Genomic DNA, 16,233 nt, shown 5'->3' with positions numbered 1-16,233 from the left:
TTTCATTATGTATTTTTATGTTGTGAACTGCCCTATGGCCTTCAGATGAAGGGCGGTAAACAAAAACAAAAAATAAGATGATGATGATGATGATAATAATACTACATATATTATCTAGGGCGGGTTACAACCATTTTAACCATTAGAACTAATGACAGTCACAAGAATAGGGCGGGTCCTGAAAACAAGTTTTGAATGGTGCCTCTGTGGGGAGGGAATTCCCCAACCAGGGAACTGCCCCCAGAATGCCCCCTCTTGAGCCATTTTTCACCCAAAACATGGAGGGTGGTGAAACTAGCAAGAGGGCTCCCTCTGCCACCATTAACCTGAGACCCAGGAGGGCCTGTAGGGAAGGAAGCGGTTCTTCAGATATTTGGAGGCCTAAGTAAACTCCTCCTGTGAACATCTTGATTTGGGCCCAGAAGTGAACTGACCAACAAGGCAGCTGTTTTGAAATAGGAATTAAATGTGTTTTCAAGAGGTGTTGTGGGGATTTGGTGGGGAGGGGTAGACCTATGGATGCCACCTGGATCTCCTTGGAGAAAAAAGCGGGATAGAAATGCCATTAATAAATTTAATTCTCCTGACGGTGTTTAAATTTTACAACAGAATAATGTATTTGCTTTGTAGGATTTGCCAGCGCCTCTCATTTGGATGGACAGAACTTGACAGAGGACCAAGCAATTCCTTCCGATCTCTTGGAGGCTTCCTGAGAGCACAGATGGATGAGCAAGACTCAGCTGGCCCTGGAGCAGGAAGAGGCCCTGCCATGGAAATTGGGAGCAGTGGGGGATTCTGGGAATACCCTGAGCATAAGATCCTGGGAGAGGAGGACACCCTTCACTCAGAGGTGCAGAGCCAGCAGTTGAGGCAGTTCTGCTCCCAGGAGGCCAAAGGACCCCGTGAGGTTTGCCGCCGGTTCCTCCACCTTGACTGTCAGTGGCTGAAGCCAGAAAGGCACACGAAAGCTGAGATGCTGGACCTGGTGATCTTGGAGCAGTTCCTGGCTGTCCTTCCCCCGGAGATGGAGAGCTGGGTGAGGGAATGCGGAGCAGAGACCAGTTCCCAGGCGGTGGCCCTGGCCGAAGGTTTCCTCCTGAGTCAGGCGGAGGAGAGGAAGCAGGTGAGAGAGACTTTCCTCTGGATACTCCCAAGGGGCTCCAAACAGGAGGGAGAACAAACCCAAATGCTAAAAAAATGGGGCATCCTTCTTTGGAAAGCATCCAAGGAATAAGATCGGATACCCCTAAAGTTTTTGCCTCTGCAAAACTCTCTATCTGAAATCTTTGTTGCTCTTTCAGGGGAAGGATCTGTTTGCAGAAATGGGTCCTGATTCATCTGAGGCAGAGAGGATTCCATTGGTTGCCAGGAAGTGGCTGCTGGGTAAGGAAGGGGCTTTGATTCTGTTTGCTGCATTCTATGGATTTTGAATCTAACCTGCTGATTCTTTCCAACTTTTAGTGGAAGGCACTTGGGGCCCAGAGAAGGGGAGATGTATTTTTTACACAACTAGAATATGAAATAGGTTGGGACACTGAAGTGGACTCAGCTGGCGAGACATTCATAGAACCCTAAAATTGTAGAGTTGGAAGAGCGACCCCAAGGGACATCTAGTCCAACCATCTGCAATGCCATTGTTCTCAACTAAAGTATCCACAACCAATTAAAACCCTCTGTTGAAAACCTCTGAGAAAGGAGAGTCCACTACCTTCCAAGCGATAAATGAGTTTTTTCTCGGTTTTTTCACATTCTGTGGATTTTGAAACTAATCTGCGGGTTCTTTTCATCTTTTCCAGAAAGATATCTGAGGCCAAGACCCCAGAGGAGGGGAGATGTATTCTTGCACTACTAAAATATGAATTGGATAGAAACGCTAAAATGCACTCAGCAGGGAAGACTTCTCTAAGGCCCACCTGTAATTAGAGATGCACTGTTTCACCTCTGAGCGAAACATCATGCACTCCTGGCTTCCCACTTACCTTTGTCTCTTGCAGGTGACGGAAGGATGCCAGCAAGACTTCCTCATCCTTCTTTCCATGGTGGCAAAGTACAAGTAGCGGCTGTGGAGCCAGATCAGGTAGGGGGGAAGAGCCTTGTGGGCAAAGAGGCTGAGAGTTGGGGCAGCCAGGGTGTCAGTCTGGACCCAAACAAATCTCTCTCCTCCTCTTTGCTTCTGTCACAACTGCCCTTTAGAAAGTCCGAAAATGCTATTTGAGAAGGTTTATCTGCTGAAACTAATGAACGGCCACCTCACTTTAACTTTCCTTCTGAATGTTGCTAATTTATCAGTTGTTGCAGTTTTATTTGTCTATTTTTTTGGTGAAATACTAAAATACACTTCTCACCAGTTTACAGACCGTAAAGAACAGGAACCAGGATTAACCCTTACCAGCCCTATCTGTTGCAAAATAGGGCTTTCCCCACCCTCTCCTCCTTGTGCCCCTATGTACCCCTTGAAGTTGGCCTTAGGGCATTGGGAGGGTCCCCCCCCCAACAATGCACACAATAAAATACACAATAAAACAATTCTGTTAATATATTGAAAGGGGCATCTATTCTTAAAATATGTGGGGAAACAATCCCATGAAAACAACAGAGCAATTAATAGGCAGGAAACAAAAGTGCAATGTGAAGTAGATGATCTTTATGCTGTCTAAGTGGAGGAACTTTTCCTTTTCCTTTTAGGATCAAGTGTGCTTTGAAGATGTAGCTGTTCATTTCACGGAGGAGGAGTGGGCGTTGCTGGATCCTGACCAGAGAACTCTGCATAAGGAAGTCATGGGGGAGAATTGTGGGATCCTAGACTCTCTTGGTAAGGCTCCCTGTTGGATCATAATTTCTGTTTTGAAATTCTCTATGTGATGAACCTCCAATATTTTGATGTTCAAGAGCGCTACCTACCACATCTGGGATCCTAACACCCCTACCGCACACCTTGAATGGAGGGCTATCAAGTGTTTTGTCTGTGAATACTCTTCCTCCAATTCTGCCTTTTTAAGCATGCGTCAGGCTGGTCTGAACTGGCCAGGCCCTTTTATTTGTAGCCTTCAGCGTGGTTAGGGAAACTGAAGTAGCTTCTGTCAGGTATTTTTATTTCATAGAATCATAGAATTGTAAGTTTGCTTCTGTCTGTTTTTGGTTGACTAAACAGATGACAGACATTGGAGATGGAGTGGATTCTATGATTGGGCCAAACAAAGTTTGCCCCCCAAAACAGCCAGACTTTTCAAATCTCAGCTTCCCATAAATATGTCTGTGAATCTAACTCTCTTCCTGTATCACCGCTGTGTCCAACCAGTCCATGGCAAACCACCTACAGTGCAGCAATCCCAATTAAACCATCCATGACAGGTGGCTATCCCACTTCTGCTTGAAAACCACCCATGAAGGAGAGTCTACCACTTCCCGCTGGAGACATTCCACAGTCGAAAAGCTCTTACTGTCAGAAAGTTCTTCCTAATGTTTAGTTGGAGTCTCCTTTCTTGAATTCATTGGCTTGGATTCTACTCTCTTGTCAGGGAAGAGTTAGAGTTAGAAGATTCCAGTTTCCCAGAGGGAGAAAGCATTCCCCAAGGGGGGGAGGAGAGCAGTGAATTGAAGAGAAGAGAGCAAGAGGAACAACAGGGAGGGACCGGCTGTTCCCAGGAAAGGCAAGGGTTCAGTTCTAGCTCAGATTCGGAGGAGGGGAGATACAAGCCAGCTCTAGCCAGGAGGTTAGAAAAAAGAGCGGGAAAACGAAGGGAAGGGCGCCTTCGCCATTTTGAGAGTGGCTGGTCATGGAGAAGCAGAGCTCAGAAGGTATCTGAAAGAAGTGACTCTGAGGAATATTTAAGAACCGTTTATAAGAATGTTTTGTTAATACGCAATAAAAAGTTTTATAAAAGAACAAGAAGCGTTTGTGTGGTGATCTGAAGAGGACAATGACCAGTCCTGACATCTCTGGAGCAGGAGAAAACAAGCTTGCTTCATCTTTCATATGACAACCCTTTAGATTCTACCTCTTCCTGAGGATCTAATCTGTTTCTATCTTTGTTGCAGGTGGTGATAATTTGGAGATTAAGAACAAAGGGGACAACGCCAAAATCAAGAAAGTGGAAATGCCACATACATATTTGGAGGTGGCTGAGAGCTCCCATTCCACTTCCCATAAAAGAACCCCAGTGGGGAAGAAACCATATCAGTGCTTGGAATGTGCAAAGAGTTTCAGTCAGAAGGCCAAGCTCACTTCCCATCAAAGAATTCACACAGGGGAGAAACCCTATCAGTGCTTGGAATGTGGACAGAGGTTCAGCCAGAAGGATAGTCTCACTTCCCATCGAAGAATTCATACAGGGGAAGAACCGTATCAGTGCTTGGAATGTGGAAAGAGCTTCAGTCAGAGAGCCCATCTCACCGCCCATCAAAGAATTCATACAGGGGAGAAACCCTATCAGTGTCTGGAATGTGGAAAGAGCTTCACCTGGAAGGTAAACCTCACAGCCCATCAAATAATTCATACAGGGGAGAAACCATATCAGTGCTCAGAATGTGGAAAAAGCTTCAGTGGGAGGACCAATTTTGTTGCTCATCAAAGAATTCATACAGGAGAGAAACCATATCAGTGCTTGGAATGTGGAAAGAGCTTCATCTGGAAGAAAAATTTCACTTATCATCAGAGAATTCATACAGGAGAGAAACCATATCAGTGCTCTGAATGTGGAAAGAGGTTCAGTGCAAGGACTAATCTCATGGCCCATCAAAGAATTCATACGGGAGAGAACCCATATCAGTGCTTGGAATGTGGAAGGAAGTTCAGTCGGAAGGAAAGTCTCACTTCCCATCAAATAATTCATACAGGGAAGAAACCATATCAATGCTCTGAATGTGGAAAGAGCTTCACTCAGAAGAAAAGTTTCACTTCCCATCAAAGAATTCATACAGGGGAGAAAGTAAATCAGTGCTTGGAATGTGGAAAGAGCTTCACTGAGAAGCAAAGTCTCACCTTACACCTAAGAATTCATATTGGGGAGAAGCCATATCAGTGCTTGGAATGTAGAAAGAGTTTCACTCAGAAGGGAAGTCTCACTTTACATCAAAGAATTCATACAGGGGAGAAACCATATAAATGCTTGGAATGTGGAAAGAGTTTCACTCAGAAGGGAGGTCTCACTTCCCATCAAAGAATTCATACAGGGGAGAAACCATATCAGTGCTTGGAATGTGGAGAGGGCTTCACTTACAAGGAAAGTCTTACTTCCCATCAAAGAATTCACACAGGGAAGAATCCATATCAGTGTTTGGAATGTAGAAAGAGCTTCAGTCAAATCTCCTCTCTCAATTCCCATCAAAGAATTCATACGGGGAAGAAACCATATCAGTGCTTTGAATGTGGAAAGAACTTCAATACGAGGGGCCACCTCAGTTCCCATCAAAGAATTCATACAGGGGAGAAACCGTATCAATGCTTGGAATGTGGAAAGAGCTTTACTTGGAAGAGTAATCTCACTTCCCATCAAAGAATTCATACAGGAGAGAAACCGTATCAGTGCTTGGACTGTGGAAAGAACTTCACCCACAAGGAAAGTCTCACCTCCCATCAAAGAATTCATACAAGGAAGAAACCGTATCAGTGCATCGAATGTGGAAAGAGCTTCACTCAGCAGGAAAGTCTCACCTCCCATCAAAGAATTCATACAGGGAAGAAACCATATCAGTGCATCGAATGTGGAAAAAGCTTCACTTGGAAGAAAAGTTTCACTTCCCATCAAAGAATTCATACAGGGTAGAAACCATATCCGTGCATCAAATGTGGAAAGAAATTCAGCGGTAGCTGTCATCTCACTTCCCATCAGATAATTCATACAGGGAAGAAACCATATCAGTGCTTCGAAAGTGGAAAGAAATTACCTGGAAGAAAAGTTTCACTTCCTATCAAAGAATTCATATAGAAAGTTTTGATGGAGAAAACAGGGTTTCAAATTGAATGAAAAGTTAAATACTTGGGTATTACTATGACAAAGAGATTCATCAAAGTTTTTATGTCAAGGGAAAAAACCACGAGTCAAAATGAAAATATTGCAAGATGAGAATGAAAGGGGAGGATTGGGTTTAGCTGATATGAAATTGGCCTTTGCAGCCCATTGTTTAGTTTGGATGAAGAAGAGAGTGACATTGAGAAATAAGAGACTTCTGGAATTAGAAGGTCATGATTTAAAAGCATGGATATTTGTGGTATGATAAGGTCAAAGTTAATGTGGTTTTCAAAAACTATTTATTGAGACATACCATATTGAGAATTTGCAATAGATATAAACCTAAGTTATACGTGAAGATACCTTTATGGGTTTCAGTGCAAGAAGTGTTCATAGAAAAAAGGCAGTAGGCAAAGAGAAATGGTTAACTTATCAGGAGTTGAATAACTCCACTCTAATGAGTCAAGGAGACTGTAAAATTAAAACAAGGGAACAACAAGCAAGGGAAGTTTATAGATTCTAGTGGTTATCTTATTACAACTAACAAAGATTTAAGTTGGATAAAAAGACTTTGGGTACAGAAAAAAGACAGGTTTTGAAATATAATTGTGTATAGACAAATATGTTATTGTGAAAACATTTGTTGTTGTTTAGTCGTTTCCGCCTCTTTGTGACCCCCTGGACCAGAGCAGGCCAGGCCCTCCCGTCTTCCACTGCCTCCCACAGTTTGGTCAAACTCATGCTGGTAGCTTCGAGAACACTGTCCAACCATCTCATCCTCTGTCATCCCCTTCTTTTTGTGCCCTCCATCTTTCCCAACATCAGGGTCTTTTAGAGGAAGTCTTCTCTTTGCATGAGGTGGCCAAAGTACTGGAGCCTCAGCTTCAGGATCTGTCCTTCCAGTGAGCACTCAGGGCTGATTTCCTTCAGAATGGAGAGGTTTGATCTTCTTGCAGTCCATGGGACTCTCAAGACTCTCCTCCAGCACCATAAGCTTTTATTGAAATTTGAAATGCAAGAAGAACAAATTAAAGAATATATTTCAAATAAATAAAAAAATGTCCAGTAGCACCGCCAACCTTCTGATCGGCAAGCCCTAGGCTCTGTGGTTTAACTCACAGCGCCACCCACGTCCCTTCAGTTTAGTAATAAGTGGTAATTCAGCAACTTCTCTTCCAAGTCTATTTCTGAAATTCTTCTGCTGTAGGACTAACTGCAGTCGTCAACAGGTTGACCATACCCATTGAGTCAATCACCCATCTCCCACTACCCTTCTTAGAAATACCCCACCCCACCCTCCCCCTATATATAAGGGTCTGGCGACTTCTGTTTCAGTGTATCTGAAGAAGTGTGCATGCACACGACAGCTTGTACCCAGAGCAAACTTAGTTGGTCTCTAAGGTGCTACTGGACAATTTTTTTATTTATTTCGACTGCGTCAGACCAACACGGCTACCTACCTGAATCTTAAAGAATACATGATTACATTTGTGGGGGAAATTGGGTTATATACAGAGGGAACAGTGGGAACATATGTGGACCAAAGAATTACAAAATACATTGTGTTATGATTTAAAAGAGAATGTGTACAAAATGATGTATCCTTGGCACTTAACTCCTTTGAGGTTATATAAAATGTATAAAAATGTTCCAAATACTTGTTGCAGGTGTAAAGAACATGAAGGGACATTTCATCATGCTTGGTGGACATGTATAAAAAGCTTTAAAATGATTCAGAGAATTTTGAAGATATTTTCAACTGAAACCAGAATTGTTCCTGTTGGAAGTTAGGGATATACAATTAGGAAAAGACTATGGAACTTTATTTCACTATATGATTACAGCTGCGAGACTTTTATATGTAAAAAGATGGGAAGACTCATTACCTACAATGGAGGAATGGTTGTTAAAATTACTGGATTTAGCTGAGATGTCAGAGTTGACATGTTTAATCAGAGAAAAGTCATTGTCAACATTTACTAAATATTGGAAACTGCAGACTTCTTGCATGAAAAAGAAAATGAACTTGTGATATTTTGGTTTGAGGAATCACCCTTCTTGTAACTTGAAGCCATGAGTTTGGGTCCTAGCCTCCGGAACAGAAGAAAACAAGTTTACCTGGGACAACCCTTGAGATATTTGAAGATGGCTATCCTATCTCCTCTCAGTCCCTTCTTTCCCAGGCTAAACATACCCAGCTCCTTCAACCGTTCCTCATCAGGCTTGGTTTCCAGACCCTTTATCATCTTGGTCATCCTCTTCTGGATACATCCCAGCTTGTCAATATTCTTCTTAAATTGTGGAGCCCAGAACTGGAGACAGTATTTCAGGTGTGGTCCGACAAAGGCAAAATAGAAAGAACTTCCTTTAATCTGGAAATTATATTTCTGTTGATGCAGCCTAGAATAGCATCACACTGTTGACTCATAAGCTTGTGGTCTACCAAGATCCTTTCCCCATGTACTACTGACAAGCCAGGTGCTCTTCATCTAATATTTGTGCATCTTTTATTGGGTTATTCATGCCTTATGAATGTCAGGAAACCCCTGACATGCCTTTCATTTGTCCTTTTTGAAATTCTTCTTGTAAGTTTTGACCCAGTTCTCCAATCTGTTAAGGTCAACTTGAATCCTGATTTTGTTTTCTGCAGCATTACCTGCCCTCCTACTTTGGTATCATCTGCACATTGGATGAGCATCCCCTCAATTTCTTCATGCAAGTCATTTATAAAGACATGGAACAACAACAAGCCCATGAGATCTCACCCAGTAGCTCCTTCAGTTTTTTGAAAGTGGCCGCCTTAAAGTCCAGAGTGCATGTCCAACTACACTCAACTTTCCCTTGCCTCTATATTGTGAAACCCAGAAGGAAGAAGAGTTTGGATTTGATATCCCGCTTTATCACTACCCTAAGGAGTCTCAAAGCGGCTAACATTCTCCTTTCCCTTCCTCCCTCTCTGTGAGGTGAGTGGGGCTGAGAGACTTCAGAGAAGTGTGACTAGCCCAAGGTCACCCAACAGCTGCAGGTGGAGGAGCGGAGACACGAACCCGGTTCCCCAGATTACGAGTCTACCGCTCTTAACCACCACACCACACTGGTTCTCATGATCACTTCCTCCCAAGTTTCCTGGCACATCCACTTTATCAATCAGTTGGTGTGGCCCAGGTCCAAGATAGATGGCCTCCTTGTTGCTTCTTCCCCCTTCTGAGAAATGAAATGGTCAGTGAGCAACTGGGGAATTTTTGGACCGTACATTCTTAGCAGAGTTGGGAGTCCCAACAGATATTTGGGTAGTCAGAGTCTCCCATGACTCTCTCCTGTTTGAATCTCTGGTAGTCTGCTCTAGGAAGGCATCACCCAAGTCTTCAGTCTGGCTTGGAGATCCCTGTGTTGAACCAAAGTGAAAGGATCCGGAAGGGCCTGCAAGCGCCATCTTGGTGGTCAAGATAACCCTAAAAATATTTGGTGATTGTGAGAATGAGCTCGTATGTTTGTTTTCTTGCTTGTATATATGCCAATTGGCTTGCTTTGATGCTGTCTTTATTCATAGGCCTTGGGGTGCTGGGCTCTCAGCCCGGAGAAGAGAAATCATTTGGACAGCTGCCACTTATGGCCTCACCAGCCAGGTGTGACAGGAGGTTCTGGGCAAACTGACCTATGCTGCTTAGTGCATAAAGTGTGCATAAACATTTGATTGAGAGCAGACAAGTTATGGCGACCTCTCGCTGATGTGGTGTCCGTTCTGCGTCTGTAATGGCAGTGAGATCTAGCAGGCTGATTTACTGTAAGCTTACCCTCCAAATAAAGCACTAGAACTGAACACTCTGGTGGTTTTGACATCCTCCTTTGGCATACCTGCACCAAACCACTCCCATGAACCCACCTTTGGGCCAGTGGACAAGGATACACCCACAGTAAGGCCACTGTTGTTTCCCTCTCCTACAATTTCTACCCAGATACTGTCAGTCTGCCTTCCACGCTCCATGTCACAGATCTCTTCACAAGCATACACATCCTTTACGTATAATGCCCCTACTCCTCCCTCCCCATTTGGTCTATTCCTTTTGAACAGGTTATACCCCCCCCCCAGTTGATACATTCCAGTAATGAATCTCATCTCTCCAGGTTTCAGAAGGAAGGAGTTGTGGTCCGTGGCCTTTATAAGACTTGGCAATTTCTCAGTCACATTGTGATTTTTTGCTTATGGAAGACAGCACCCCCCCAGGACATCCTGTTACCTCTGCACCCTGTGGCCTCTGTCCCCCTCAGTGGGGAGTCACCTATCACCACCACACAGCTCTGCCTCCTCTGGGGAGTGGCAGGAATCGTTCTGTACGCTGTCTCTTTCACAGGCCCCTTGGTGTGAGGTTGGCAGCTGCTGTCCTAGCTTCTCTGGCCCAGAATCGGTGTCTGAGGTGAGGGCATGGAATCGATTTTGCAGTTTCAGTGACGGAGCATGGCTCCTGACAGTTCTACTTCTGTGTTTCACATTTCTCCAGGGGTTCGTCTATTTGCAATAGGTGATCTTCCTCCTCCCTAGGGGCACCCCACCTGTGGTGCTGTTCCAGCACAGTCCACTCTGCTGCATTGAGAAATTCCTCATCTTGCCAGGTAGCTTGAAATGTGGATAGGAAGGCCTCAAGTTCCTGTGCCTCAAGTTCCTACGGGACCGCCTCTCCTGGTATGCCCCACAGAGGAACTTATGGTCTTTAAACAAAAACATCCTGAAGGTCCCAGGCCACAGAGAGGTTAGGCTGGCCTCAACCAGAGCCAGGGCTTTTTCGGCCGTGGCCCCGATCTGGTGGAACGCTCTGTCACAAGAGACAAGGGCTCTGCGGGACTTGACATCTTTCTGCAGGGCCTGCAAGACAGAGCTGTTCCACCAAGCCTTTGGCCAGGGCACAGCCTGACTCCCTCCTTTGGCAATCTTCACAGAACTCTAGCCTAATGGTTGCCATCAATTTGATTTGAATTAATTTTATAGTGAAATGATTTTAGAATGTTGTACTATTTTATTGTTGTTAGTCACCCTGAGCCCGGCTTCAGCTGGGGAGGGCAGGATATAAATAAATTATTATTATTATTATTATTATTATTATTATTATTATTATTATTATTACTACTACTACTACTACTACTACTACTACTACTACTCCAGCAAGGCAACCGGCTTGCACTTGGTTGCAGATGTAGTTTCGAACATTCTCGGGCAGGAAGACAAACATGGCACAGGTGTTGCAGGTCCCTTGCCATTGATGTCTCTTGGTCCTAAGCACATGGCCTCTCCCTCAAACTCCCCTGGTCATGAGCTGGTCACAAGCTCCCAGAGGCTGCAGTCAGCCAAGGAAGACCGTTGCTGGCTACCAACTCCTCTTGCAGCTCACTTCCTCCTTCAGCCTGGCTTCCTCTTGGCAGTAGCTCCTCTTCCTCTGATCATGTGCTGTAGCACAACACACAGCCACACCCGCAAACAGAGAAACAATAACAGAATTGTGGAATTGTACTCCACAGAGGAAGCCTGCCTACAGCGACTCCTCAACCTTCTTGCCCAAACCTGCAGGGAGTTTGGCCTGAAGAAGACCAACATCTCTGATCAGGACATCGCCATCAGCATTGGTGACCACACACTGGTTCCACCATAACCAGCAGTGCTGAGCTGGACAAGCGCACTGGCAAGGCAGCCACAGCTACAACTCGCCTCTCCAAAAAGGTACGGGAGAACGTGATGCTAAAGTCCAACACCAAGATGAAGGTCTACCAGGCTTGCATGCTGAGCATTTATGGAAGTGAGTCGTGGCTCCATTAACCCTAACCCAACTTTTACCTGCCAGGAGTGACGTCTCCACAGGACGGAGTCTCAAAGGTGTGCTCTCCCAAGCCCACATTCCCAGCATGTTCACCACTGGGACTGCTGGGAGGAGCGCAGATTGAAGAAACGCCCTGCTACATCTGCAGCAGCACAACTGGACGCCGCCTTCTGCCCCAGCTGCAACAAAACATGTCTCTCCTGCATTGGCCTCTCTCTCTGCAGCCACAGCAGGCGCTGCAACTCTCCAAGGGTTTGACTTCACTTCAGCCCCCAAATGCGCACTCTCCCATTCTCTCCCGAGACAGAATTGTAGAATTGGAAGGGGTTCCCAAGGGTCATCTAGCCCAGCCCCCTCAATGCAGGAACCTGCAGCCTCCAAGCAGCTCAGGCAGGCGACCTGCCTCCCTCCAAAAGAGCTGCTTCTATTCTTATTTCATTCTAGAAAGCGTTTCCCTGGTCGGAAGGGTCCTCCTCTTCTTGGCTGCGCCCAGAACCTCCCCCCGCTCTCTTGCAATGGGACGCGCCAAGCCCAGCCAATGGCGCGCCAAGCCCAGCGCCGGCCCCGCCCCCGGCCTCTTCCACTGCTCCGTTCAGCGGGAGGGGGAGACGACAGCAAACCCCTCCTCCTCTGGCGCGATTGGTGGCGCCCGGCAGCTGACCCGCCAAGGGCGTCGGAGGGGCGGGCTCAGTCTGCTGCGTCGGCTCGGCCAGGCAGCAGCTCCAAGAAGGGGCTTCCTCGCTCGCTCGCTCTCCGTCCCTCCGCCGGGCTTTTCACGGGAGCCATGGTCTCCCTCCTCTGCTGCGGGCCGAAGATGGCCGCTTGCGGGATCGTGCTCAGCGCCTGGGGAGTCATCATGCTGGTGAGGAGCGAAGCGTGTGTGTGCGAACGCCCAGATGCGTGTCGGGGCGGGGGGGGGGCTGACAGCCCTTGCTGCTGCTTCTCTTCCCCTCCATTAACCCATCCGAGTTTGGCCCCCGCCCCTTGATCCGGGGCTTCACCCAGAGCGGCTGATTCAGACGTGCAACAGGAGCAGCAACGGAACTGCAAGGGGCCCTTTTTTGCGGGGAGGGTGCAATGAAGGGAAGATGGATTTGGGGGGCATGGGGGGGAAATATTTGGGAGCAAGGGCAGAATGTGTGGGAAGTGATGGGGAGAGTGCCCCCTCCCACGAATTTAGTAATTCAGCTTGTTTTCGGGCGGGGGGGTCTCCCTTGGCCACTGGCAGCCTTTCCCCTCCACTTCCTCCTCCAGCTTCCCCATTAGAGGCTTGGAAAGGGTGACTGTGGCTCAGGCGGGTGTCAGTCACTGGGCGAGGGGGGCCACCAGGGCGAATCCTGCCCCCCAACACGCACACAGCCCGGGGAAAAACCAGGCCTGTCTAAGTTGAGGCTTGTTGGGTAAAGAGCAGAGGAGGAGGTGGGGTGAGGGAGCATGTGCAGAGAGCAGCAGGTAACTAGTCAGAGGGCAGAATACCTTCAGGGTGGACACCTGAGTGGCTTTGTAGGGGTGGGACGGGACTCTATCAAGGGAGGGTTCCTTCTGGGAGTTCAGGGCTTCCTTCAAGTGCAGTTGGAAGAAATGGGCGATCTTTGGGAGGTGGCAGGTGGCGAAGGAGACCCGAGCAAGCAGCTGGCATGTAGTTTTTGAAGGGGCTTGCCGCCCGGCTGCAAGGGGTGCTGGGTGCCTCAGGCCTAGCTTGTGCCTGCTGCCAAATGAGATCTGGGCTGGTTTCTCCTCTCTCTTCTGTGGCTTGCTCTTTGTCCCTCTTTGGGGGGCAGGTGGGTCTGGGGGGCTCCCTCGTCCTGAATGGGGTAACTGTGCCCCTGCCTGGGAGTCATTCTGGACTCACAGCTGTCCATGGAGGCGCAGGTCAATTCCGTGTCCGGGGCAGCTGTTTACCAGTTCCATCTGGGACGCAGGATGAGACCCTCCCTGCCTGTGGACTGTCTGGCCAGAGTGGTGCATGCTGTGGTTATCTCCCTCTTGGACTACTGCAATGCGCTCTTCGTGGGGCTACCTTTGATGGTGACCCAGAAACTACAACTAATCCAGAATGTGACTGGGAATGGCCGCCAAGACCACATAACACTGGTCTTGAAAGACCTGCATTGGCTCCCAGTCCATTTCCGAGCACAATTCGAAGTGTTGGTGCTGACCTTGAAAGCCCTAAACAGCCTCAAAGGCCCAGTATACCTGAAGGAGTGTCTCCACCCCCATCGTTCTGCCTGGACACTGAGGTCCAGCGCTGAGGGCCTTCTGGTGGTTCCCTCCCTGCGAGAAGTGAGGTTGCAGGGAACCAGGCAGGGGGCCTTCTTGGTGGTGGTGCCCACCCTGTGGAACGCCCTACAAACAGATGTCAAGGAAATAAAGAACTACCTGCCTTTTAGGAGACATCTGAAAGCAGCCCTGTTTAGGGAAGTTTTTAATGTTTGATGTTTTATTGTGTTTTTAATATTCTGTTGGGAGCTGCCCAGAGTGGCTGGGGGAACCCAGCCAGATGAGTGGGGCATAAATGAATGAATGTATGTAATAAGAATTACTAGTACTACAACTACTGTAGGGGGTGTCCATCATGGCTCCCCCTGCCCCCCACTCTCCGGAGAGACTATCCCTGTTTCTTTTCCCCCCCCCATAAATGTTTATTGAGATTTTACAAAACATAAACATAAGTAAAACAAACATCCAACAAAAACAAATATATCAAAAAAAGAAAAAAGATAAAAAAGAAACACAGAGAAAGAAAAAAACCAATTTTTAGTTTCATAGTTCTATATCCCTCTTTCCTGACTTCCTCACATCTCCCTTTTTTGTGTTCCCCTTTATTCAATCAAGTTCAGCAAATTCTGACCCTCTTTCAAACCTCATTTATAATTATATGTTTCAACCTATTATGTCTCTAATTTCCCTTCCCTTTCCACTTCGTTTTTTACCTAATTTTCATATCTTAATCTCTTATGCCACTTTATATACCTTTGACATAATTTTACTCTGGTCTTAGCCACCTTCTCTTTTTAATCATTTTTGCATACCCCTTCTAACCATGTCACTAATGCCATATTACCTTTATATCCAACATCATTTTAACATTCAAACATTTTACAATGTTTCTGTAAATAGTTTTTGAACTTTTTCCAGTCCTCTTCCGTCGACTCTTCTCCCAGGTCTCGGATTCTGCCGGTCATTTCTGCCATCTCCATATAGTCTATCACTTGCATCTGCCATTCTTCCACGGTGGGCAAATCTTGTGACTTCCAGTATTTGGCGAAAAGTATTCTTGCTGCTGTTGTTGCGTACAGCCTGTTTCTCCTCTGCTCCTTTAGGTGCTGCTGGGCATCTTCTTCAACGTCCACTCAGCGGTCCTCATCGAGGACGTCCCCACCACCGAAGAAGACTTCACGTGAGTGGGGCAGGGTGGGGTCCTTCTTTTCCTGTGGGGTGGTGGGCAGTGGCAGCAGCAGCCTTGGGGCTGGCGAGGGGGGGGGATCAGCCTGGAAGGAGAACTGATGGGTGCCAAACACACACAACCGCCCCCCCCCCCCACTGCCTTGGGTTAGCTGCTGCTCCTGGCAGGAAAGGGGGTCGCGAAGTGGGATTCTGGAGGAACTGTGGGGCAGTGTGTGTCTCCTGTGGGAGCTGGGAACCTGACCACCCTCTTTTTCTCCCCCCCCCCCCCAGAGGTGGTCCAGAGAAGATTTACGCCCTGTATGAGCAAGTCAGCTACAACTGCTTCATCGCGGCCGGCCTCTACGTCCTCCTGGGGGGCTTCTCCTTCTGCCAAGTGCGCCTCAACAAACGGAAGGAGTACATGGTCCGCTAATGGCGCCCCCCCCCCGCCCAGCCCCCAGGCTCTCGCCTCCTGCCAGTGGGGACGGCCCACCCTCTCCTTCTGATTCTGATATTTATTCCCTCTTTGGACACTGGGGCTCTGCTTTGGGGTTCCTCAGCCGTCGCTCTCCACGCAACGGATCCTCTGGTCGCCCCAGGTCCAGGGTCTGGCGGCTGGGGAAGGGGGCAGGTGGGTGGGGAGAGAGGGCGGAATATTTCCTTTTAAATCTTATATATATATATCCGTGTGTGTTTGTGCGGGTAAAGTGCAGTTTCCCAACTTGGTCTGGAGCACCTAGTTTACGAAAGGGACATATCCAGGGCTGCTCTTGGCTGCTGCACCTTCTCTCTCCCCCCCCCCAGTGCATCACCTGACCCACTTCTGCCTGCCAACGCCCTCCCTGCGACAGCCTCTCCTCGCCATCAAAGACCAGCAAGGGCTGGTTTTGGCTGGCCGGACCTCTGTGCCAGGGTTGTTGTGTAAATAGCACAAGGCGCCCCCCCCCCCCGCAGTATGTGTACAGTGAAAACAGCCCCCACCTCTTCTTTTCCAAGTCTCTGTTGTCTCTTTAACCGGGGAGGTTAGCACAGTGCTTGAAAGAGCCAGCCCATTCCAGTCCCAGTCCTTTTTGTGTCTTGATCCTAGA

General features: G+C 47.4%; 2 protein-coding genes across 2 annotated transcripts; both read left to right on the top strand.

The window, feature by feature from the left end:
• The first annotated feature begins 136 nt into the window (after positions 1-136).
• On the top strand, positions 137-6,572 carry LOC128399641 (zinc finger protein 420-like). The gene is made up of 5 exons (XM_053361276.1): positions 137-1,123; positions 1,302-1,383; positions 1,995-2,077; positions 2,686-2,812; positions 4,039-6,572. Exons 1-5 carry the CDS (start codon positions 560-562, stop codon positions 5,763-5,765), a joined length of 2,583 nt encoding a protein of 860 aa, XP_053217251.1. The 5' UTR covers positions 137-559; the 3' UTR covers positions 5,766-6,572.
• A 5,824-nt stretch (positions 6,573-12,396) lies between these two features.
• On the top strand, positions 12,397-16,233 carry RNASEK (ribonuclease K). Its single transcript, XM_053362705.1, has 3 exons — positions 12,397-12,620; positions 15,082-15,158; positions 15,437-16,233. The coding sequence occupies exons 1-3, from the start codon at positions 12,543-12,545 to the stop codon at positions 15,576-15,578; spliced, it is 297 nt and encodes a 98-aa protein (XP_053218680.1). The 5' UTR covers positions 12,397-12,542; the 3' UTR covers positions 15,579-16,233.

The sequence above is a fragment of the Podarcis raffonei genome, chromosome 13, assembly GCF_027172205.1.
Source record: "Podarcis raffonei isolate rPodRaf1 chromosome 13, rPodRaf1.pri, whole genome shotgun sequence".
In the NCBI taxonomy this organism is placed as follows: domain Eukaryota; kingdom Metazoa; phylum Chordata; class Lepidosauria; order Squamata; family Lacertidae; genus Podarcis; species Podarcis raffonei.
This window is presented reverse-complemented; position numbering and strand designations above follow the sequence as displayed.

Bases quoted from the DNA above. Each gene is read 5' to 3' on its own strand.
- LOC128399641 (XM_053361276.1), top strand. From the start codon at position 560: ATGCCATTAATAAATTTAATTCTCCTGACGGTGTTTAAATTTTACAAC. The intron at 1,124-1,301 runs GTGAGAGAGACT...TTGCTCTTTCAG, and splicing joins AGGCGGAGGAGAGGAAGCAG to GGGAAGGATCTGTTTGCAGA. The intron at 2,078-2,685 runs GTAGGGGGGAAG...TTTTCCTTTTAG, and splicing joins CGGCTGTGGAGCCAGATCAG to GATCAAGTGTGCTTTGAAGA.
- RNASEK (XM_053362705.1), top strand. From the start codon at position 12,543: ATGGTCTCCCTCCTCTGCTGCGGGCCGAAGATGGCCGCTTGCGGGATC. The intron at 12,621-15,081 runs GTGAGGAGCGAA...CTGCTCCTTTAG, and splicing joins CCTGGGGAGTCATCATGCTG to GTGCTGCTGGGCATCTTCTT. The intron at 15,159-15,436 runs GTGAGTGGGGCA...CCCCCCCCCCAG, and splicing joins ACCACCGAAGAAGACTTCAC to AGGTGGTCCAGAGAAGATTT.